Consider the following 25,651-nt stretch of genomic DNA (forward strand, 5'->3'; position numbering starts at 1 on the left):
CCCGCCCCTCCTGGAGGCCCCGGGGAAGGGTGGGCGTGGCTTCGTGTGGATGCGTTATTAGGGTGAGGTTCCGGGCAGTGCACTAGTACTGTGTGGACATCTCTACAGCCGGCAGCCATGGCTTATCAAGGAGGGGGTTACTACCCGAACCCAGGGGTGAGTCCTGCGCAGGGTTCATTTACTTTTGGGCAGGTTCATCCTGTTACTATCTCAGAACACCGGCACACAGGGGGTTAACCGTGTATGCAGTGTAATATTCTGGTGCATTTATTTATTTTTATTTTATAACTATGCAGTATATTCTGCATGGTCAGGTCACCAGGAGCAGAAGGGGTTAATGATATCTGCATGCTATAGGTGGGCTTTGCATGCATTATTATATGTAATCTTCCCTGGGTGGGCGAACACTGGTCCCCAGAGCTTGCACTCTGAGTGTGGAGTGATGCAGAGGATGTGGTTTGTGGTATGGTCCCTTACAGAGTAGCCTGAGCGCGGCTGGGTCAGTGCCCGCATCTTCTAGCCGTCCTCTATGGATGGTGAAGAGGTCAATGATGAAGCGGTGGGAGGTCATTTAAAGGGGATGTCTATAATGCCTACAGACGAGATCTCGGGGGTCGGCCAGCCAAGCAGAGTATTTCATTTGCTGTACGAGTGTATAGGGGCGGCTAGAAAGTTGCATTTGTCATGCTTGGTGTTGTAGTTTCGCAACCCCCGAGGAGCTACAGTTTGGAGAGCTCAGCTATAGGTGGTTTTCTCATCTCAGACAATAGGGGCATATCGCTAGGATATGCCCCCATTGTCTTTTAGGTGCGGGTCCCACCCCTATATCGAGAACGGAGTCCCGCAAGTGAAGAAGGGCGCACTGCGCATGCGCAGCCGCCCTCCATTCATTTCTATGGGGCTGCCGAAAATAATGCCGTCTGCCCCATAGAAATGAATGAGAGCATGGGCCGCGCATGCGCGGCATGCTCCCATTCACTTCTATGGGAGAGGCGGGGATTAGCGCTTGGTGGTGAATGGACCCCGGGAAATCTGGGGTCCTCCAGCCACAGTGCTCCCCGCTCCGTTCTCGATATAGGTGTGGGACCCGTACCTATCAGACAATGGGGGTTTATCCTAGCGATATGCCCCCATTGTCTGAGATGAGAAAACCCCTTTAAAAAAAAAAAAAATCTTGTGTATCAGTAATACACAAGATTTTTGTTGTCAGAGCCGGGGTCTGAAGTTGGAATTTCGTACTCGCCGCAGTAATTTCTGGGAGCCTTAAAGGGTTTGTCCAGTTAGAACGACTTATTACCTATCCACAAGATGGGGGCCAGACCGCTGGGGCCCCTGCAAATTACAAGAACAGGGAGCCCTGTGCTCCACCACCTGAATGGAGTCTGTGCTTGACAGGTGCATAAAGAATGAGTGGTGCAGCAGGGCGCATGCGTGGCCACCTCTCCATTCAGATGGGGAACAAAGGGTCCCTGCTCTTGGTACCAGCGGTCAGATCTCCACTGATCAGATAATTATCTTTCCCCCCCCAAATCTACAGTCTTGTGCCCAGTGACTGACTAATGGTCGCGGGTATAGCCTGGCACGTTACTGCTGCCTCCAGGTAAAAAAAGACCAGGGGAGCGGCGGTGCTAGAAGCTCTGGAAGTCCAAAGGGGGGACCTGCCTCTGGCCAAATGTGTGTGTAAAAAAAAAAAAAAAAAAAAAAAAAAAAAACTTTTTGAGGTAACCTATTAATAAATGGCCATAGATGTTTTTCTGGTTGTCACTAACAGATATTAAAGGGGTATTCAGGTTTACATTAAGTTACCCCCTTTCCCGTGGATTATTAGATCGGTGGGGGTCCTACTGCTGGGACCCACCACTGATCACAAGAATGGAGGCCCCGTGCCCCCTGAAATGAACGAAGTGAATCATCGGACATGCGTGCAGAAGATCCATTCATTTCTGTGGGATTTGAATGGAGCGACCACGCGCATGAACGGCCTGCCTTTCTACAACCGTGCAGGTTTAGCATGGGTGTCTTTTGCTGAGTGGCGCAGTAGTCCTGGCCGTTAGAATCTCTATCGTTTAGCTGCTTCAACGCAGTGGTCAGTAGCTACCGCAGCATCTAAGTTATTTCATAGAATAAGGGGGCACCCTCGGTCACCGATTGGCGCCCTCCACGAATGCAATCATTGGGTGTCGATGCCTTTACATGGCAGTTGAGGTCAAAGGTCACAGGTAGTGTTGAGCAAACTTGCGATTTGCAAGTTCAGGTTATTTAAGAATTCTGTTACCGCGGGCCATACCGGAATTCTATGACGGCATGCACCACGGAAAGCCTATAGGACTGACTTAAAATGAGAAAAATATCCCAGAATTGCTGTTTTTTTGCTTATCTGAACCACCCACCCAAAAAAAATAAAAAAGTATCAAGCCTTGACACAGCTCTGACATAAGAAGAATTAAGAATGTATGGGTTTTGGAAGGCGGCGATGCAAAAAAGGATTTATTTTTTTATTTTTATTGCGCCAAAGTAAAACGTAAAAAATACCTTCACACGCGGCAGATTTTGAGGCAGAAATTTCCGTGACTGAAAATCAGTTCCATTCACCTCAATGTGGCTTGCAGAAATCCATGTGTGTGCAGCCTTATTCAAATGAATGGAAGTGATTTTCAGTTGAAGAATTTTCTGCCGCCTGTGAAGGCGCCCTTACAGCTCTTGGAATGCAATAATGAAAAAAAAAAATCGCTTGGTCATGAGGCTAAGGGGTTAATGCCCTCTTGTTCCTAGAAACACTGTTTACCAGCCATATAACTAAGTATTTGCTCTCACTGGCCTTTGACTGTAGATGAATAATGAGACGTCTACGTTCCAAGGGGTAGGTGGTCATTGTCGTCAACTTAGGCGTGACAATCTCACCTTAAAGGAGCGGCGTGAAGGCCCAGTGGGTGCGTTCTCCCGTCACTTCCCTGTGTCATGCGATGTCTCCTCTAGAAAATCCAGACATTGAATTTCCCTTTTTTTTATGACCTCCCTGGTTATGTAGATAACCAGGAGATGGTTCTTCTTACAGCTGGACTTTGGCTAGGTCCTCAGTAGTTTTCGGCAGGCTGACCTCGCAGTTGGGCGTAGTTGCGTTTTGGTTAGCGTGTTCACGTAAGGATCTCTTCAGTGGAGAGTAGGACTTCCTACATCTAATAGGATCTGCTCGGTCTCGGACCAGACATGGGGCCCATCGACTATTTTTTTTTTTAAGGCGTGAATGAACCCACATGAATCTGGTGGGTTGACCAAAGCAAATGTGTCTGCGGTCCCCAGTCAGAGTATAGCCCTTCACTGACCATGGTGGTCAATTCTACTGCCAGTAAATAAAAGGGAGGAACGTGGGGCTGTAATGGGGGTCTGCCCAGGCAGAGTCTGACACAGGGGCAGTATTGTGGCGGTAAGCACAGAGCCATGAGGAGGAGTCTTGAAGGGCATCAGCCAGCAGATTTGTCCCTATGACACTGGCTGACCTGTTCCATGTGCACTTGGCCGCTAAAGGCATCTGTGTTGGTCCCATGTTCATATGTGCCCCCCGCATTACTGAGAAAAAGAATGTTTTAATATATGCAAATAAGCCTCTAGGAGCAACGGGGGCGTTGTCATTACACCTAGAGGCTCTGCTCTTTCTGCAACTGCCGTTCCCTCTTCGCTTTGACAGGACCAGGCATCACATCTGCTTGGTCCTGTCAATCAAAGTACAGAGGGCGTGGCAGTTGCAGAGACTTCTGGTGTAATGGTAACGCCCTCGTTGCTCCTAGAGGCTCACTTGCATATATGAAAACATCATCTTTCTCAGCAATGCGGGGGGCACATATGAACATGGGACCAACCCAATGTCTTCAGCTGCCAAGCTCACGTGTAACAGGTGAGCTAATTTCATAGGTATAAATCTGCTGACAGATGCCCTTTACGAAAATCCTAACGGCGGGCAGTAGGGAGAGTGCGGCTGTGACCACGTGTGCAGACGTCGGGGAGTGCTGGTAGAGTACTAGGCCCAACCCAAACCACCGGGCAAAAGAGCCATCTGTTGTACTGCAAGATCTGTGTTCTGCTCGGGGAAGCTTTTCTCTTCCACATTGCATCACTCGTGGAGCAGTCTCTGTAATGGATATTCGTCAGGGAATCGCTGACGGTACAATTCCCTCTTGCTCTCCCGGATTACAGGAATATAAAGAGCATTTCATGTTGGTGGACTTTGAATGCAGTCGCAGGTTCATTTACGTTGTACTTGTCTTTTATTGAGTGTTTATGACTGACCATAAATATGGGAACACCTTTAAGGAGAGCTTCCCTGTGCGATAAGGCAGATCTTATTGCCTCGCACGCTGCTGGTAATGGTGACAAAGGTGCAGAGGACAAGACTTTCAGGGTTGTCATGGGAATCGTATAATGTCTATATCCTTGTAGACGAGGACATAACTAGCAAAAGGAAAAATAACCGACCTATGTCTGAGCAACATTAAAGAGGTTGTCCAGGTGTTTGTTTTTTGTTTTTTTTTTCTAAATCCCCTCCCCCCTCCAAATTCCCAGCAGTACCTGGGCAGAGATCTATACGTACCTGCTCCCCCGACGCTCGACTCCATGGCTGTCGGGCTGTTTTCACTGAACTACTGGTCACCACATGAACTATCGTTAGCTGCGATGTCGTAGTGTGACCTTCTGTAAATCCACGGCAGGGATCCGGAGGTCCACCTCTGATATCTGCAGTGGATTCTTCCAAAGGAAACATCTGCTGCTTGAAATGTACCCTAAGGGCATGTTCCCACAGACACCGAGGCTGACCCTCAGATTCTTGCTGCAATTTTTTTAAATTTTTTTTTTTTTTCATGCCTCTGATCCACCCGTGGCTTCAGTCCCATTTAAAGGGGTTGTCCACTTTCTGGTTATTGTTGACCAATGTGTTTATATGACACTTACTAATACAGCCTTTGTTGAAATTCTGCACCATTTCATAAGGTATGCCCCCTTTTGTTTGGCATTTTTTTTTTTTTTTTTGTACAGTCCACAGAGGTCTTGTCAATAAAATGGCTGCTGATGGAGGGTCATGTGACCAGGCAAATCACCTCCATGTGATGTCTCCTCCACTCCAACAGAACTAGTGCAGGTGTAATGTATTTGAATAGAGGAGACATCACATGGAGATGATCTACTTGGTCACATGATCCTCCATCAGCAGCCATCTTATGGACCACACCTTTACATGTTTATTGTGTGTTTTAGATGCTTTTGCGCCAAACAGCTCAGGCTGCTTTCACATCTGCACTTTCTCTTTCCGCTATGGAGATCCATCATAGGATCTCAATAGCGGAAGAAAACGCTTCAGTTTTGTTCCCATTCATTGTCAATCGGAACAAAACTTAACTGAACTAAACGGAGTGCGCCAGAATGCATTCTGTTCCATTTGGTTGCGTCCCCATCACGGACAGAATAACGCTGCAAGCAGCGTTTTTTTCTGTCCGCAATGTGGTGTGGAGCAAGACAAATGTAAGTCAATGGGGACGGATCCGTTTTCTCGGACGCAATAGAAAACTGATCCGACCCCCATTGACTTTCAATGGTGTTCATGGCTATATAAGACCTAATGCAACCGGATCCATTCATGACAGATGCAGACGGTTGTATTATCGTGACTGAAGCGTTTGTGCTGATCCATGACGGATCCAGCAAAAACGATGGTGTGAAAGTAGCCTTAGGTGAAAAGGGGCATTGCTTGGAGGAAATGGGTGCGGCTTAAAATGCACCATGTGCCAAATTTTTGGCGCAATAGAACCCAACCAATAGATGGAGTAAGTTTAGACAGGATTAGTAAATCCGCCCCATGGTGCTCACGTTCATAGCCGCGTGATGCATGGGTTGTCTGCTATTGCATCTGAACTATACATAGAAGTGAATGGTGATGAGTTGCAATACCACGTCCTGCCTGTTGAAGGGTGTGGCGCTCATTCTGTAACGGTTTATTTTGTTTTTCCGTTAAAGAAATGGCTATTTTTGTTCCTTGCGCTTTGTAGCAGGAGATGGCGCACATCTTGCAGATTGATGTATAAAGGAGGGTCTTTTATTGTCCGCTGTGAACTGGTGCAGACTTGTTACACTGGACAGGACGCAGAAACTTTTTCTTATCTAGCAATCCCATTTTCTAGTCCTGTTGCGAGCGGCGACTGACGAAATTCCATGTCCGCCCACAGGAAACCTGACGTTATCAGATTACATCAGTGTGTATCCTGCTGCTCGCCCCCCTCCCTCACCTGCCACAGTACTCGGCGTGGATGTCCGACATTTCTTATGACCGGCATATAAGGCTAGTTTTACACTAGCGCTAAAATCCACTTATAAATTGCAGGGTGGTCTGTAACCATGGAAACAAGCGGTGTATAATGTCTCAAAATCTTACACAACCATGGTGTACACCGGACTTTGACTTTTTTGAAACTTTTTTTTTTTTTTTTTTTTTTTTTTTTTACAGGGGATGAGAAATGTCCCCCTTAGGCTAAATGCGCACAATCAGGATTGCGTGTGGAAAATCCGCACTGTAGGTCATGTACATTGTTTTCTATGAGAATTAAAAATTCTCATGTACCCGATGCAGTTTTTTTTTCCATGCTCATTTTAACCACTTAAGGACCACAGGTTTATACCCCCCCTAAAGACCAGGCCCTTTTTTACAAATCGGCACTCCACAACTTTAGCGGTTTATTGCTCGGTCATGCAACTTACCACCCAAATGAATTTTACCTCCTTTTCTTCTCACTAATAGAGCTTTCATTTGGTGGTATTTCATTGCTGCTGACATTTTTACTTTTTTTGTTATTAATCGAAATTTAACGATTTTTTTGCAAAAAAATGACATTTTTCACTTGTAAAATTTTGCAAAAAAAACGACATCCATATATAAATTTTGCTCTAAATTTATTGTTCTACATGTCTTTGATAAAAAAAAAAATGTTTGGGTAAAAAAAAAATGGTTTGGGTAAAAGTTATAGCGTTTACAAACTATGGTCCAAAAATGTGAATTTCCGCTTTTTGAAGCAGCTCTGACTTTCTGAGCACCTGTCATGTTTCCTGAGGTTCTACAATGGCCAGACAGTACAAACACCCCACAAATGACCCCATTTCGGAAAGTAGACACCCTAAGGTATTCGCTGATGGGCATAGTGAGTTCATAGAACTTTTTATTTTTTGTCACAAGTTAGCGGAAAATGATTTTTTTTTTTTTTGATTTTTTTTTTTTCTTACAAAGTCTCATATTCCACTAACTTGTGATAAAAAATTCTAGGAACTCGCCATGCCCCTCACGGAATACCTTGGGGTGTCTTCTTTCCAAAATGGGGTCACTTGTGGGGTAGTTATACTGCCCTGGCATTCTAGGGGCCCAAATGTGTGGTAAGGAGTTTGAAATCAAATTCTGTAAAAAATGGCCGGTGAAATCCGAAAGGTGCTCTTTGGAATGTGGGCCCCTTTGCCCACCTAGGCTGCAAAAAAGTGTCACACGTGGTATCTCCGTATTCAGGAGAAGTTGGGGAATGTGTTTTGGGGTGTCATTTTACATATACCCATGCTGGGTGAGATAAATATCTTGGTTAAATGCCAACTTTGTATAAAAAAATTGGAAAAGTTGTCTTTTGCCAAGATATTTCTCTCACCCAGCATGGGTATATGTAAAATGACACCCCAAAACACATTCCCCAACTTCTCCTGAATACGGAGATACCACATGTGTGACACTTTTTTGCAGCCTAGGTGGGCAAAGGGGCCCATATTCCAAAGAACACCTTTCGGCTTTCACTGGTCATTTTTTACAGAATTTGATTTCAAACTCCTTACCACACATTTGGGCCCCTAGAATGCCAGGGCAGTATAACTACCCCACAAGTGACCCCATTTTGAAAAAGAAGACACCCCAAGGTATTCGCTGATAGGCATAGTGAGTTCATGGAAGTTTTTTATTTTTTGTCACAAGTTAGTGGAATATGAGACTTTGTAAGGGAAAAAAATAAAAATAAAAAAATCATCATTTTCCGCTAACTTGTGACAAAAATATAAAAGTCTAGGAACTCGCCATGCCCCTCACGGAATACCTTGGGGTGTCTTCTTTCCAAAATGGGGTCACTTGTGGGGTAGTTATACTGCCCTGGCATTCTAGGGGCCCTAATGTGTGGTAAGTAGGTAAATGACCTGTGAAATCCTAAAGGTGCTCTTTGGAATGTGGGCCCCTTTGCCCACCTAGGCTGCAAAAAAGTGTCACACATGTGGTATCGCCGTATTCAGGAGAAGTTGGGCAATGTGTTTTGGGGTGTCTTTTTACATATACTCATGCTGGGTGAGAGAAATATCTCGGCAAATGACAACTTTTCCCTTTTTTTTTTTTTATACAAAGTTGGCATTTGACCAAGATATTTATCTCACCCAGCATGGGTATATGTAAAATGACACCCCAAAACACATTGCCCAACTTCTCCTGAGTACGGCGATACCAGATGTGTGACACTTTTTTTGCAGCCTAGATGCGCAAAGGGGCCCACATTCCTTTTATGAGGGCATTTTTAGACATTTGGATCCCAGACTTCTTCTCACGCTTTAGGGCCCCTAAAATGCCAGGGCAGTATAAATACCCCACATGTGACCCCATTTTGGAAAGAAGACACCCCAAGGTATTCAATGAGGGGCATGGCGAGTTCATAGAATTTTTTTTTTTTTGGCACAAGTTAGCGGAAATTGATTTTTTTTAATTTATTTTTTTCTCACAAAGTCTCCCGTTCCGCTAACTTGGGACAAAAATTTCAATCTTTCATGGACTCAATATGCCCCTCACGGAATACCTGGTGGTGTCTTCTTTCCGAAATGGGGTCACATGTGGGGTATTTATACTGCCCTGGCATTCTAGGGGCCCTAAAGCATGAGAAGAAGTCTGGAATATAAATGTCTAAAAAATTTTTACGCATTTGGATTCCGTGAGGGGTATGGTGACTTCATGTGAGATTTTATTTTTTGACACAAGTTAGTGGAATATGTGACTTTGTAAGAAAAAAATAATAATTCCGCTAACTTGGGCCAAAAAAATGTCTGAATGGAGCCTTACAGAGGGGTGATCAATGACAGGGGGGGTGATCAATGACAGGGGGGTGATCAGGGAGTCTATATGGGGTGATCACCCCCCCTGGAAGGCTCCAGGGAGACGCCTGTATGTGTTTTGTGGATCCGATCCATCTATCAGTGGATCGGTAAAAATCATGCAAACGTCTGAATGGAGCTTTACAGGGGGTGATCAATTACAGGGGGGTGATCAGGGAGTCTATATGGGGTGATTACCCCCTGTCATTGATCACCCCCCTGTAAGGCTCCATTCAGACGTCCGTATGTGTTTTGCGGATCCGATCCATCTATCAGTGGATCCGTAAAAATCATGCGGACATCTGAATGGAGCTTTACAGGGGTGTGATCAATGACAGGGGGGTGATCAGGGAGTCTATATGGGGTGATCAGGGGATCAGGGGTTAATAAGTGACGGGGGGGGGGGGTTGTAGTGTAGTGGTGCTTGGTGCTACTTTACTGAGCTACCTGTGTCCTCTGGTGGTCGATCCAAACAAAGGGGACCACCAGAGGACCAGGTAGCAGGTATATTAGACGCTGTTATCAAAACAGCGTCTAATATACCTGTTAGGGGTTAAAAAAAATCACATCTCCAGCCTGCCAGCGAACGATCGCCGCTGGCAGGCTGGAGATCCACTCGCTTACCTTCCGTTCCTGTGAGCGCGCGCGCCTGTGTGCGCGCGTTCACAGGAAATCTCGGCTCACGCGAGATGACGCCAATCGCCGTTAGCGTAGCCTGAGGGAGCCGCCGCGATGACGCCTTTCGGCGTTACAGTTGCGGCAACTGGTTAAAATCCACAGCATGTCAATGAATTATTTTTTTTTTCATGACTGGATTTCATGTAGATTTTCTCCTTTCGTTTCAATGGGGAGAGTAAAATCTGCATGGAAATCCGCACCAATTGATGCAGATCGTCCTCGCGGATTTCAGTGCGGATTCTCCACACATACGGTAAATCCTGATTGTTTGTTTGCATTTATCCTGAATGTACTATATCTATGATTCCATTCTTCTGTCCTGCTGCTAATGTACTACAACCCCTAACATGTTCTGTACAGCGGTAGGGGGGGAGACTACTGATAAGTATACTACATTGAATCCAGTCATCTTCCCATATCTTGTGTAACGGTTTTATTTCTTTTGCAGTATGGCGCTCCCCCGGGCGGTGGATACCCGCAGCAGGATCCCATGTATGGCTATTTTTTAGCTATTGCAGGCCAGGTAAATTATTATCAGTAGTTCTCTGTGTGCACAAGGTGGAGAATGGAGAGCGGGCCACGCACGTACGCCGCTCCTTCCATTCACTTTGGGAGTCACTGAAACCACCGATAACGAGTATTAGTCTGTATTGTGACCGCTGTTCTTCCATTCAAGGATGGGCAGATAGACGCTGAGGAGCTGCAGAGATGTCTGACACAAAGTGGCATGTCGGGAGGATATAAACGTAAGTGTCTGGGAATATACGTGTATCGTAGAGTAGATGGTGGAATAGTAGGAGAGGAGCCAAAAGCAACCAATCAGATTCCTCCTCTCATTTTTCAAATCCCCATTGGAGAATCAAAGCAGTGATCTGATTGGTTGTCACGGGCAACGGCTTCCAAAGAAGTAGAACAGTTGCCCAAAGCAACCAATCAGATTCCTCCTCATTTTTCAAATGCCCTTTGGAAAATCAAAGCAGCGACCTGATTGGGCAGCTGCTCCCCTTTTTCTTCTTTTCGCCAGTTTGTGTGAATGTTACCTGTTCTACTAGTACAGGAGTTGTAAAAAAAATCCTAACACAAATATACAAAAATTGTATATAAAATTTGTACCAAACCACAAAGTCCCTTGGAGCGCAGCAGGTCTATAGTGAAGTAGGTTCCAATTCACACTTTGTCCAAAAAAAGACCGCGCAGCTCAAACTCTTTCCATAGGAGCGTGGATGGTATCTTTAGATGCACTCGATCACTGGATTTGAGGTTCCCTTCACATTCAGATCTCTCACCTCCTGGATGTTAAATTAGAGGACTGAACATAGTGAGGTACCGCAACACTTCATTAAACAATTTGTTTTATTATACTCCCAAAGATAAAGTATCATGTATAAAATGATGCTCAGAATCGCATCCCCTGCATAACGGAAATGGGACGGATCCGTTTTGCAGGCCATAGACTTCTATTATGACGGAATGAATAGCGGAATGCCTCTAAACGCATTCCGTCATAGAATTGCGTTATGGTCCGTGGTAACGGAATCCATAACGCAATTCTGCTTTTACCACCAAACGAAGTGTGAACTAATTTCAAAATATGAAATTCGCTCATCTCTAATAGCGAGCGGTCAGACCCCAGCTTTTGTTTCTTAAAGGGATATCATGATTATTTTTTTTATTTGAAGGCTCCATCAATTCCTTGTACATCAAGAGGGGTAACGCATAATTAATGTGAAAAAATAAATAAAAATGCAATAAACCACTATTAACAGACTGGGACAGAGGAGGTGGAGGGCCCTGCCCGCAGGAGCTTCATCTATAAGAGAAGGGGAAGAAGTAGGCGAGGGTAAAAGCTGCATGGTGGCAGCATGCTTATTGCGGACGGTAGGCTTTCCTGAAGAGGTGAGGTTTTTTTCAGGTTACTTGACCTTTGAGTGGAGAAAGCATGGTGCTGTTAAGGCTACATTTGCCACTGTGCCCATGTTGCACTTCACAAACCGTGGGTCCACAAAACATGGGCATTGGCCATGTGCTCCCTGCATCGCCTTTTAATGGGTCTGCGATCCACAAGATGTGGCGAAAGACGAAAGATGGGACATGTCCTATCTGTTGCGGCGTGGAGGTGGAGGCACGGCCCCAGAGGCCCACGGAAGGGCTTCCAGGTCTGTGCCGCAAAAGATAGGGCCTGTCCTATCTTTAGCCACATCTTGCAGATCGCAGACCTGTTGGGTAAAAGTAATGGGTGGAGCGCATGTGGCTGGTGCCTGTGTTTTGCGGACCTGCGGCTTGCAGTCCGCAACATGGGCATGGCGGTTCCCCATCGTGTGAATGTAGCCTAAGGCATCCTGCGCATGGCTGTATCTGTTTTGTGGTTTGCAAATCGCGGATCTGCAAAATGCGGATGCTGTCCGTGTGCATCCCACAATTTTTCACGAGACCCTCTGTCTTAAAGGTGTATCTTTAAAACAGACAAGAAGTGTTGTGGAATACCACTCTGAAAACGCAGTCTTCAGGAAGAATAAGGTTTATTGCGGCTAGCCGGGAGCATTAACAGCTTCAATCGCACAAAGGAAAATGCTCAAAGGGGGAGAAGCCGACACTCCTCTTATACACAACCATCCTAAACTTTACATACTGGTCTTCTCCTCATTGGATAGGTTAAACTCTCTCTACAACCCCATTGGACATCTCCATGCATGGACAATGCGTGCTTGCTTCATGTTCTTGGCTAACATCTTTTGTTCATTACCAATGCTTGCTTCATCCTGTCTAATCTATAGCCCCTCACCCAAGTGAGTGCCCCCACCTTAGGAATGTGTACACACGCATACTTTGGGAATGTAGTGTCTAGCATAATTGGGCAGCATTATACTATATATATTTTTCATTTTCTCCTTCAGAAGATGGTTCTATAATTTATAGCCCAGCCAAACGGATGAGGACAGCACACAGATGACATCCGTGTTTTTTGTTTGTTTGTTTTTTCATACCCATAGAAATAAATAGTTACGTGTGTGTGTGATCCGCAAAAAAAAAAAAGGTTAGGACACAGACCAAAAATACGGTCGTGTGCATGAGTCGTAACTGTAATGGATAGGTCAGGTAGGGAGGCTGAGTGCATGTTAAGTTTTAGGAAGCGGGAGGAGAAGAATGAAGATGTAGATAATAGACATGCCAGGGTTCTGGGTAGCAGGGAAGTGACATCTGGGCCAGAAAGGTAGACTTGAGCATTGTCCAGCATCCATCCTGGAACAAGCCTCAGATCAAAAGAACTGCTTTCTGGTTACTCAAAAGAAGAACTAGAGAAGGATTTAAGATTTCTTTGCACAACCTTGAAGAATGTGGGTTTGCCAATAAATCAAGAAAAGTCAGATTTCCTCTTTTCAAATATACGTCTTTTTAGGAATCTAGTAGGACTCTGTACAACAGAAGAGCTTTTTACCATCCAGAAGGAATGAAATCATCAGGAAACAAGTATGGACTCCTTTCCACTCTTACCACTGTTCTTTCAGGCAGGCGATGTCTGTTCTAGCTCAGATGACCTCCGCCATACTAGTAGTACCGTATGCCCAAATACACTTAAGAGAACTTCTGGGATGGCTCTCCATTCTTTGGACCACAAATTTCATGTCTCATCAAGAGCCAGAAAATGCCTACTCTGGTGGTTGATTCCAGAGAATCTATCAACAGGAGCTCCATGGTCTGTAAGGGATCAGCCAATTGTGACTACGGATGCCAGTCTATGGGGATGGGGGTGCTCATTCTCTGAGCAATTTCTGGCATCAAAGGTGGGATCTAGTATCAAGAAGGGCCTCTTCCAATTTCAGGGAGCTGAAAGCAATAGAGTGGAACATTGAAGATTACAATTCTGTCTTACTTCTGGAATAGCTATCTTTTACTTAGGCAATTCTACAGCCTAAGAACCACCAGGGAGGAACAAAAGAGGGCATCATCTTCTGTCCCTTTTATCAGGAGATATTTCAGATAGCGGAGGACAGAAATCTATTCCAGTCGGCAGTACATTTGAAGAGATTGTGAGACTATTTCCTAAGCCGTACCCAGGTCAGGCAAGGGGAATGGATGAAGTGGGGATGCCCTACGATAGATCTATTTGCAACCAGGACAAACCGAAAGTTAGCCAGGTTATATTCACTAAACCACCTAGACAGGCCATTGGCGTTGGATGCTCTAGTTCAGAATTGGAGCAAGGAATTCGTTTATGCGTTCTCCCGATTTGCCTCATCCCAAGAGTATTGAGGAAAATGCAGGAGGACAAGGCAGAAGGAATACTGATTGCTCCCAGATGGCAAAGAGATCTTTGTACACAGTCCTACAGAAGATGGTGGTAGAGTCTCTCTGGGTTCTGCCAGTAAGGAAGGACTTTCTTTTCCAGGGTCCTCCTATGCATCCCAGTCCAGAGCTGCTTTACCCCTCAGCATGGATGTTGAAAGGATGAATTGGTCAAGGAGAGGATTGTTGGATAAAGTAGTCTCCACCCTTATAGGCAGTAAAAAGTTGACATCCCAAAAATATCTTAAAGTCTGGGAGATGTTTTCTACCTTTTTGGGATATAATCCAGACCCTTTGGTGGCTCCTGACATTCTGGCAATTTTAGACTTCCTGCAGGCAAGTATAGACAAGAACTTAAAAGCTTCTACCTTGAGGGTACAAATAGTAGCCCTTAGGTACTTTTTTGACATTAGGTTAGCTTAACATTCCTGGGTCAAGAGGTTCCTAACTGCTACTTCTAAATTAAATCTTTCTATTTGTCCCTTATCTCAACCCTGGGATCTTAATAGGATCCTGTCTGCTTTATCCCAGGATCAATTTGAGCCTTTTAATGACCTTTGTATTAGGCTGCTTACCTTTTTAGGATGACCTTTTTGTTAGCAATTGCATCAGCTAAAAGGGATTCTGTGTTACAGGCTTTCTCTGCCTCTCCCACTCATCCTTAAACTAACATTCCGGAAGATAAAGTAATCATCAGGCCAATCCCATCTTTTCAACCTAAGGTAGTCTTGGAATTTCACGAGTCAGGGTATTATCCTTCCATCTTTTTGTATAATCCGGTGAACAAGTTGGAGAAAAAGTATAATTGCTGTGATGTGAGGAGGTGTTTGTTGCAGTACCTTGATTCCACTGCAGACCGGAGAATAGATGAAAACCTTCTCTTGCAGTTCTTAAGGGACATAAGGCAGCAGCGAGTAAAATTGCTAGATGGGTTAAGAATTCCTTCTCTATGTTACAGATTTTTGGGCTCATTTCCACTAGAGCAGAAGCTTCTTTAGCCCAAATATGCAGGGCGGCGACTTGGAGTTCGCCTCATACCTTTTTTATTAGATATTATAGGCTGCAACTAAATTCAGATGCAGCATTTGGGAGAAGGGTACTACATGCAGTAGTTTTCCCCCCACACCTCCGGAGGGTTGGTTATTACAATCACTGAGGGGTGGTGGCGGTGTGAACCTCTATCTCATCAGGTTTCCTGTCTTGGATAGGAGGTCCTAATTTCAAGGGTGCGGTCATGGGTTTTCTCCATCGGGGAGTGCAGCAGTGGAGGCTGTCGGTGCATGTCAGTCATGTTTCAGTGAGACAAAGGAAGGCAAGATTCTGGGAAATGAAGAGATGGCGGATGTAGGAAAGGTTATTGCAAATGGAACGTGAGTTAGAGAGACCGGGGGAGCTGGGACCAAGTGAATAGGTATGGTGGTAGAGGAGTGAGAGCAATTTCATTAGAGACGAGCACAGTGCCTCCAAACTGAGTTTTGCTCATCTTGCAACCAGTACGTGTATGTGGGTGTAATTGCCAATTCTGCCTCAAGCCAAAGGGGCCCGGTTTCAACATACTTGGTTAAAAGGATTTTCCGAGATTTTACTACTGATGAAACGGTCCTCCAGATAGGTGATCAGTGGGGGTCTAACGCTCTGGACCCCGCCTGTCAATCAGCTGTTTGAGAAGGCATCGGTGCTCCTGTGAGTGCCATTGCCTTCTCCCTGCTCGCCAAGTACAGTGCTGTACATTGTATAGCGGCTAGGCTTGGTATCATGCTCAGCCCCATTCACTCCTATGGAGCTGAACTGCTCCTGGGGCACGTGACCGATGAACATGTCGTCACATGGCCTAGGGAAAGCTGAGAGAAGGCCGCAGTGCCACTGCCTTCTCAAACAGCTGATCTGTTGGACCTCACTGATCAGATACTGATGACCAGCAGTAAAATCCTGGAAAACCCCTTTTAAACAAAAGCTGCATTGTGATTGGCTGCTATGGGACAGACCAGTTTTTGTTAAGCTGGCCATACATCTTGGACCTTTTGATGGACGACCATGTAATGTGTACTCTCCCCTGATGGAAGATGAGGATTGGACATGTTGGATTTCATCTGCCCAATCCTTTTTTTCTTAAGGAGAGGTTTCCTTGTGTGAGGGATCATGGAATGATGGCTTTCGGGCTGAACAAATGTGGCTGTGTTGTATGTACAGTACAGACCAAAAGTTTGGACACACCTTCTCATTCAAAGAGTTTTCTTTATTTTCATGACTATGAAGGCATCAAAACTATGAATTAACACATGTGGAATTATATACATAACAAACAAGTGTGAAACAACTGAAAATAGGCCATATTCTAGGTTCTTCAAAGTAGCCACCTTTTTGCTTTGATTACTGCTTTGAACACTCTTGGCATTCTCTTGATGAGCTTCAAGAGGTAGTCCCCTGCAATGGTCTTCCAACAGTCTTGAAGGAGTTCCCAGAGATGCTTAGCACTTGTTGGCCCTTTTGCCTTCACTCTGCGGTCCAGCTCACCCCAAACCATCTCGATTGGGTTCAGGTCCGGTGACTGTGGAGGCCAGGTCATCTGGCGCAGCACCCCATCACTCTCCTTCATGGTCAAATAGCCCTTACTTTCAAAGTTTTCCCAATTTTTCGGCTGACTGACTGACCTTCATTTCTTAAAGTAATGATGGCCACTCGTTTTTCGTTACTTAGCTGCTTTTTTTCTTGCCATAATACAAATTCTAACAGTCTATTCAGTAGGACTATCAGCTGTGTATCCACCTGACTTCTCCTCAATGCAACTGATGGTCCCAACCCCATTTATAAGGCAAGAAATCCCACTTATTAAACCTGACAGGGCACACAAACCATTTCAGGGGACTACCTCTTGAAGCTCATCAAGAGAATGCCAAGAGTGTGCAAAGCAGTAATCAAAGCAAAAGGTGGCTACTTTGAAGAACCTAGAATATGACATATTTTCAGTTGTTTCACACTTGTTTGTTATGTTTATAATTCCACATGTGTTAATTCATAGTTTTGATGCCTTCATAGTCATGAAAATAAAGAAAACTCTTTGAATGAGAAGGTGTCCAAACTTTTGGTCTGTACTGTATGTCCGGCCTTGGACTACGTTCACACCAGTGGTAGCTACAATCCAGCAGGCACTCTGAGGATCAGCCAGACACGAACCGCAGCATGCAGTGGTTTTTGTCCAGCGGGTTCGCCGCATGCTGGCCAGATTCGGATGTAATGTCCGCCAGACCTCATTATACTTAACATCTGGCAGTGCTGGATCCAGTGGATTCCCGCAGGCTGTTCTCTGCCGGAATTCACATCTCTGGTGTGGAACTAGCCTTAGGCAGTTTTGATAAATGTAGCCTCCTGTCTGTAGCAGGACATGCTATGGTGTATTAAAGGGGTTGTCCCACAAAAAATATTTTGGTCTTCAAACCAGCACCCGGATCTGAATACTTCTGTAATTGCATCTAATAAAAAAAAGTAGTATCGCCAGTGAGTTATTCAATTAAATCAGATAGCGTCACCTGCTGTTTTTCTAATGCCCTGTTCACTGAGATGGAAGCACATGCTCAGTTCCATCCTTCAACTGCAACGATTTGTAACAGACAGGACACGCCCTCTGACAAAAAGGGACCCCCCCCCCCCCCAAGCTGCCAGCTTGAAGTAAATCTGTGCCACAGAAATCTAAAATAGTTTTCTGAATGAGCGTGGCACCATCTTGAGCAAATCCTACTCATTCCCTATAAATGCTGGCTCACAACTGGTTAGAATTGGTGATTTTATGCTGATGAGTTATAGTCCAATTCATGACTAGGCAAACAGCACTTCTCTGCGTACAGATTAACGTGTATAATCTGCAAATTTTCTTCTGACCTCTAAGTCATAAAGAGCAATAATAACTCTGATAATGATTAATCTAAGGAGGTTATTGGCGCTTATCAGGAATCTTCGCCTTTTTGTTTCTCTGCAGATAGTCAGGAAATGTGGATGTGTTTTGCCAGATTAAGGCTACTTTCACACTTACGGCAGAGTATTCCGGCAGGCAGTTCCATCGCCGGAACTGCCCGCTGGATCCGTCAAAAGCATATGCCAACTGATGGCATTTGTCAGACTGATAAAGATCCTGAACCGTCTGCCAAATGCATTGCAATGCCAGATCCGTCTCTCCGGTGTCATCTGGAAAAAACGGATCCGGCATTTTTTTTATTTATTTTTTTGCGGTCTGAGCATGCACAGACCGCAATGCCGGCACACTCTGGGTCCGGATACGGCTTTAATGCATTTCAATGGGAAAAAATGCCGGATCCGGCATTCCGGCAAGTGTTCTGGAATTTTGGACTGAGATAAAACCGCAGCATGCTGCGGTATTAGCTTCGTCCTGAAAAGTGAAAAAAAAAAATGAACTGAAGACATCCTGAAAGGATTTCCGTCCATTCAGAATTCATTAGGATAAAACTGATCAGTTCTTTTCCGGTATTGAACCCCTAGGACGGAACTCGGTGCCGGAAAAGAATAACGCTAGTGTGAAAGTACCCTTAAAGGCGTTATCGAAGACTAAAAAGTGGCCCAAACTTGCCTGACCCAGGGTGGGGGTGATGCTCACCTCATCCCCGCCACTGGATCATGTCTGTTGGGCTCCGGGCTGGCAGTTCCGCTCTCATGTGCACTGAGGTGCATCAGTCTATGGGAGGCACATGTGACGTCATGCGTAACGCAAGGCGAGCATGTCACCATTACGGCCAGTGGTTGGCTGCAGCGCTCACTTCTGCCCACATCGACTGATGTCTTTGGCGCACTTTGGGAGCGGGACTGCCAACCTGATCCAGCGGCGGGATTTAGGCGAGAATCACCCTCACCCTGGGTCGGATAGGTCTTGGACACTTTTAGTCTTGAATAATCCTTTCCATGCCAGATGGATGGGGGTCCTGCTGCTGTCCCAGTCTTCCTGGCTTCTCTCTCTTGGCATGGTTTCTTTTTGATGTAAGGAATGGGAGTTGTGTTCACAATTCCATCCCATATGTTTCCAGGAGTTTCTATAAATGCAAGGTATGGACAGGACCAATGAGGGAGACAGCGCATGGAACCCAAATAATCAGATTTTGTCTTTATGAAACCCAAAGACTAGTATGACCGGCTGCTGCCACCTGTTAGTCCCAAAGCTGGACAACCTCTTGCCCTATTAGAGAAAAGAAGTTGCTTGCAACCTTCACAAAATATATCCAACCGCGTCAGAAGTTTTGTGATCTGTGGCCGATACCTTAATGGGGTTCTGTGATGGAGATTCCCCCCCCCTTGATGGCCAGAATGACCACTTTTGTAAGAGTATTTCATTCATTCTTGTGTTTATTTTTTTTCAGCCTTCAGCTTGGATGCCTGCAGACTCATGATCGCCATGCTGGATGTATCTTTTAACCATGACGAGCAATGCCCCTGCCATCTTCATTCATTGGGTTTTACTAGGGCAGATCTTTAAACTGTAAGGGGCCGTTCACACAGTGAGTTTTACCACGGAATTTTGGCGTGGAGAGCAGCACAAAAATTTCACGGAAATCCTGCTGACAGCCGCATCCTTTCTGCCTTCCATCCATCTCAATGGGAGGTAGGATTAAAGCTGTGGCCGCACTTGGAGACATGTCCCTTCTTAGTGTTCGTTGTCTGTGCCAAAGTACCATGACAAAAGATTCTATGTGCACATGCCCCAAGAAGAAAACTAGTGGGTGAAACGACACTAAAACTATGGGTGTCATTTATTAAGCTGGAATATGTCTATATTAGCCGTATTTTAGGCTCAGATTGAGGTGCAACAACTAGTTGTGCCACAATGCGACTTCTCCCCACTCACGCCAGGTCTAAAATGTGGGAGTGGAAGGGGACAGGCCAGCAGGCCCCTCTCATTTACCATTTTCTACGCCTGTCACACTATAGGAAAAAGAGTCTGCCTCTTTGGTGGCCGGGACCATGGGAGTGCACATAGGCTACTGCTTTTTCCTGTATTGTGCAGGCACGACCATCACTGATAGATTGCAGGGTGGTCTGTAACCATGGAAACAAGCAGTGTATAATGTGATGGAAAAATGTATCCTGCCAGCAAAGGAGGCAATATGGATAATAACAATGTATTAGTAAGTGGCTTGTAATAACTTCCTCTACATGATAAATGCGACTTACTTAAGTGAGACAACCCCTTTAAGGCTAGAGTTACATGACTAAATGTTGAGCGACATATTTTAGAATGATGTCGCACTGCGACACGAAAAGGAGGATTTTTGTGTGACTGTCGTGTCGCAGTTTAGCATGTCACAGTGCGACACCCCAGTCGATCATTATAAAATATGTCGCCGTGTAGCCCTAGCCTAAAGGGGTTGCCTCTCTTCAGCAAATAGCATTCATCATGTAGAGGAAGTTAATACAAGGCACTTACTAATGTATTGTGATTGTCCATGTTGCCTCCTTTGCTGGCGGGATTCATTTTTCCACCACATTATACACTGCTCACTTCCATGGTTACAACTAGAGATGAGCGAATTTCATATTTTGAAATTCGCTCAACACTTTGTTGATAAAAGGTGAATTGCGTTATGGATTCCTTTACCATGGACCATAACGCAATTCTATGACAAATGCCCGATTGGCGAGCAAACACTTGTTCATTGGGCAGTCCACATCTTGCAGCATGCTGAAAGATCTGCATTTGCCGGTGGCAGATCGCTCTGTCTGATCGCCAGCACTCTGCTGTCCTGCACGGGGCTGAGCGATAGCATAGCGATCGCTCCTCCCCATGTTGCGGAGGATATCTCTGCATGTAATGGCGGCATTGTCATCTGCTAGCTATCTGCCGATTGCCGGAAGGGAACGCTTCCCTCCCGGCAATCGCTAGCAGCATCAGGGTGTCTAATACACTCTTTACAGCAGTTGGACACCACCCGCTGGTTGGCTATTCATTGCATCTCCTAGCAAGAGGCCATTTATGTCAGTACCTAAACGACCCCTTTGAGCTCTGCTTCCCAGGAGATAAGCTGGCAATTGTCTTTCCCTATGAAAATAAATTTGCATGTCTGACTAAGCCAAGCATGCAAAGTTATCGGCGGGGGCGTCAGAAAGACAACTGCGCAGTGATGAAATATCTAATATTCACGTTAAGATTTTGGCAGGTTTTGCTGACCATCTAAATGTGTATGGTGGTCTCCCAGTTCTCCGTTGAGGGAGATCGAGCATGTTGGATTCAACTGTCCGATCCTCTTGTTAGCAGGACGATGAGTCCCTTCCCGGCAGCGGCTTTCTCCCAGCTAACTTTAGAAGAGCCATAGCCGTGTGAATCCATCTGCAAGTTTCCTTTTCTCCATAGTACCTTCATCAGTATCTGATCGGTGGGGGGCTCAACTCCTGGCACCCCCGCCGGTCAGTCGTCTGGAGAGGACGTACGTTGCATAGTGGTCGTGCTTTGGTATTGCAGCTCAGTCTTCTGCACCTGGATGGAACTGAGCTGCTTCTAGGCCATGAGACCAGTGGACGTCAAAAGAGCTGATCGGAGGGCCACCAAGAGTCAGACCCCCACCTATCAGATATTGAGGAGCTGAGTATATTTAAATCCCGGAAGCCCCTTCAAATGGAAGAGTTAATTATGGATTCCCCCAGTGATCTTATCAAATTTGCGGGTATGCTGCAGTTCTTTGAAACTGTAATTTCCTTAACATTGTCTCAAGAGGGATATGTCAAGCAAGATGGGCTTCAATGAGTTTAAAGAACTGTCAATGGCTCTAAATGGCTGGAAGCAGAACTTCATGGCCTTTGACGCGGACAGGAGCGGAACGATTGATGGACTGGAGCTTCATCGAGCTTTGGGGACTATGGGTGAGTACGAGGGCTTCAGTTCTTGGGTGCAGTGATAGACCTGACTGGTTTGCTTTAGTAAATACTTGTATTCCCTGTGAAATTCTGGAGCATCTTTTCTTAGATCTGTGTTTTTTTTCCTCTGTTATTCCTTCTAGTAATTTGTGTATAAATGGACAACTGGGTTGTGTCATTCACCTTGTCACAGGGGACAGTCTTGCTCTGAGTGGACCATATCAAAGCTGTGTAGGGACACACTCCCAGTTGGTAACGCTCAGTTGTCAATTTATTCATGAATTTCTAACCGGAATGGCACAATGTGGATTTAGAAGAAGTTGTGCTCCGGAATTTTTCTTGTATTATGGGGATTGCAGTTATTTTCCAAAACTGAGTGGAACTGTGACATCCTCAAAACTGGCTCCATACCTTTTGCAGTTCATAGCCTCCCCCCGTTTGGCCCCTATTGGTATTTGTTATTTTTGGTGGGACTCATCCATTGACACAGAGTGCACATCTGTCAATAGCGACTGCGGCATCCAACGTCTTTGAGTATGGGGGATTTGTGTCACAGGGGCCGATGATTACAGGGGTTGTAGGTTCTCCAGTATAGAGGAACCATTTTCAATCTGAACCAGAAGTCTGGTGCATTTTTTTTCATTAGTAAAATTGCACCATTGTGTCCCGAAAGTTGCTTTATAGACCCAATTGTGCGCAGCTCTGTGCGGGCTATGCCAGAAGGGTGGTTATATCCAGAATAGACCTGACTATTAGCATCTGCTCTATACTTTACAGGATATCGGCTAAGCCCCCAAGCACTGAATATACTGTCCAAAAGATTCAGCACCCACGGAAGGATAACCTTTGATGACTACATTGCTTGTTGCGTGAAGATCCGAGCCCTGACTGGTGAGTGGCGGTATAATTTTACAGGGAGGGGGGGGTGGATTCTTCACTGGTTTCTTACAAGTGTCCCCTTTTATTTTTCTGCAGATGTCTTCAGGAGACGAGACACTGCCCAGCAGGGGATGGTGAATTTCATGTATGATGATGTGAGTCCTGGGACACGGCAGAGGGTTTCATTGCAGTAAAATGCGTGTGTAATGCGAGTGTATGGGAACTTCTAACTGCAGCCATGGCAGACCCATCAAAGGGTGGAAGGAATAGTCCCTCGAAAATAAAGATTGCCGCTTGCCATTCTCTGAGATATGTGGAGCAGTAAGCAGCAGAGACTTTGTCTGACTGTTTCCCCACATGGTGACAAGTCCCCAGACCGGGTCATTTTAGCTCCCTGTGTAGCTTAGATCTTAGCCTTATTTTATGGGATATAATATACTCTTCATGTTTCCAGTTAAATTGGCTATCCAGGATTAGAAAACCGGTATTTTCTCCAGAATCTGTGCCTTCACTTGAATGGGTCTGCGATCCTTCCGTTCCGCAAAAAGAGAGCAAGTTTTATCTTTTTTGCGGTGCGGAAGCATGGAACGGAACCCCAGAAAGCTCTCCGGATGTGCAGACCCATTAAAATCAACGGGTCCGCATCCGTGATGCGGAATGGCCACGGAACGGTGCCTGTGTATTGCAGATCCGCAAACGCGGTCCACAATACAGCAACGGGCATCCCACGTTCGTGTGAACGAGCCCTTATCCTGAGGATAGGTCATCAGTATTAAAGTGCATCTGTCAGCAGATTTGTACCTATGACACTGGCTGACCTGTGCTTGGCAGATGAAGGCATCTGTGTTGGCCCCATGTTCATATGTGCCCGCAGTGCTGAGAAAATAATATATGCACATGAGCCTCTAGGAGCAGCGGAGGCGTTGCCATTACACCTAGAGGCTCTGCTCTCTCTGCAACTGCCGTGCCCTCTGCACTTTGATTAACAGGACCAGGCAGTGAAAAGGTTATCACACCTGGTCTTGTCAAAGTGCAGAGAGACCGGAACCTCTAGGTGTAATGGTAACGCCCCCGTTGCTCCTAGAGGCTCATTTGCATACAGTAAAACTTCATTTTTCTCAGCAGTGCAGGCACATATGAACATGGGACCAACACAGATGCCTTCAGCTGCCAAGTGCAACATGTAACAGGTCAGACAGTGTCATAGGTACAAAACTGCTGACAGATGCCCTTTAAACACTCAGAAAACCCCTGCGGCCATTGGTATACATGGTATGCAGTTTGGCAGGAACATGACCTCTCCTCCCTCTAGGGTCAAAGGACTGGTGAAGGGAAAGATGTTAGTGGAGGACATGTTTGCAAGGTGTGAGCTGCAATTGCCAAAAAGTCAGATGTGATTTATTATAACATTGCCCAGTGCTAAAAACAATCCCAGACGAGGTGGTCTTTGTATTCCTCACCATTTTCAATATCCGTGTTTGATGTCAGTGTATAGGAACACTGCAGCCAGTTCTGCTTCTGTAACTAGTAATACTTGTATTATACTTTTTGGTTTTGATTTCTATTTTTCGTTTCCTCCGCAGTTCATACAATGTGTGATGAGCATCTGAAAATGTGAAACCTCTGGAGACAGATCAAGTAGATTTTACCTGGGAGCGGCTCCGTTCTGTTCTTAGTCCTGGACATCCAGTGTTCATAGGGAGCCGCTTGTGTCTTTTGTACCTCATTATTTTTTATTTTATTTTTTTTGTATTTTAATAAATGCAAAATGTATAGAGGCAATGGGCTACGGCAGAATTTCTGTAAAGGGTTAAATCATCTAAGATGGCGAAGGGGCCGCCTCTGAACAGCTAAACGGTAGGGGTGCGTGGTGTTGGACCTTCGCGGATGAACTAGGGATGGCCTAGCCTGAGTATGGCTGGACAACCCCTTTAAGACGTGGCAGGTACAGACATCCCAACCTGCAAAAACTCATTTCAGGGAGGTTTTCTTTCACAAACTTTTTATTACATTTTCCAAACATATGCAGTATCTGCACACTTTGCTCTATGGTGTGGAGGACGGGGCTCATCACCCTGCCCCAAATTATCATATTTATGTATATGATTAAAGGGATTCTGTCACCACCTATAAGCCCTGTGAGCTAAACATATGCTCATATCCAGGGCAGCATTCTGATTTCTAAGGTGGCCTTATAAAAGCTATTTGTGGCTTTATTCTGCGGAAAAACAGGTTTTACTAACCTGTCAATCATTGAATTAAGGTGCCCAAGCAGGGGAGGTCTGTGGATGCATGGTGCCCGGCCGCACGCATCGCCGTTCGTGCCTCAGTGCCGCCTTCTACTCCCGAGTGCTGCCTCTCTCTCTCCCTCCTCCCGCTTTGAGATCCCGCGCGTGCGCACAGGCTCAACCTGATGCGCCGTTGCGGACTGCTGGCATCGGCTTCTTCTTGCACTGTGCGCACGCGCCGAGAAGGGGACACTGCTACAGGTTGCCGGAAAGGTTTACTGTGAGTAAACTAGAGATGGGAAGTTCGGATCTTTCACACGAATCAGTTCATTCAAATGATCCGATTCATGAATCGAATCTTCGGTTCATTCGCTGAGCTGACAAGAAGCAAGTAAACCGAAGCTTAGGTTGTGCAATGCGCGGATGCTTCGATTCACTCGCTGACTCGGCTCTTGGTCTGAGTCAGGAAGTTTATTCTTTAAAACCCTGTGTGTAATTATCTACCCCACTGTAGGAAAAAAACAAGCAGGGGGGGGGGGGGGGGTGAATTTAACACTGGGGTAAATAATATAATTAAAATAGAGGGTTAAATGTATTTA

The 25,651-nt window shown here is 45.5% G+C and overlaps 1 protein-coding gene across 1 annotated transcript; it reads left to right on the plus strand.

Moving 5' to 3' along the window:
* Positions 1-24,606, plus strand: SRI (sorcin). Its single transcript, XM_040431128.1, has 8 exons — positions 1-156; positions 10,262-10,336; positions 10,490-10,559; positions 19,458-19,501; positions 21,804-21,951; positions 22,723-22,836; positions 22,921-22,979; positions 24,408-24,606. Exons 1-8 carry the CDS (start codon positions 118-120, stop codon positions 24,432-24,434), a joined length of 576 nt encoding a protein of 191 aa, XP_040287062.1. The 5' UTR covers positions 1-117; the 3' UTR covers positions 24,435-24,606.
* Positions 24,607-25,651: the final 1,045 nt, after the last annotated feature.

The sequence above is a fragment of the Bufo bufo genome, chromosome 5 (genome assembly GCF_905171765.1).
Source record: "Bufo bufo chromosome 5, aBufBuf1.1, whole genome shotgun sequence".
Taxonomy (NCBI): Eukaryota; Metazoa; Chordata; class Amphibia; order Anura; family Bufonidae; genus Bufo; species Bufo bufo.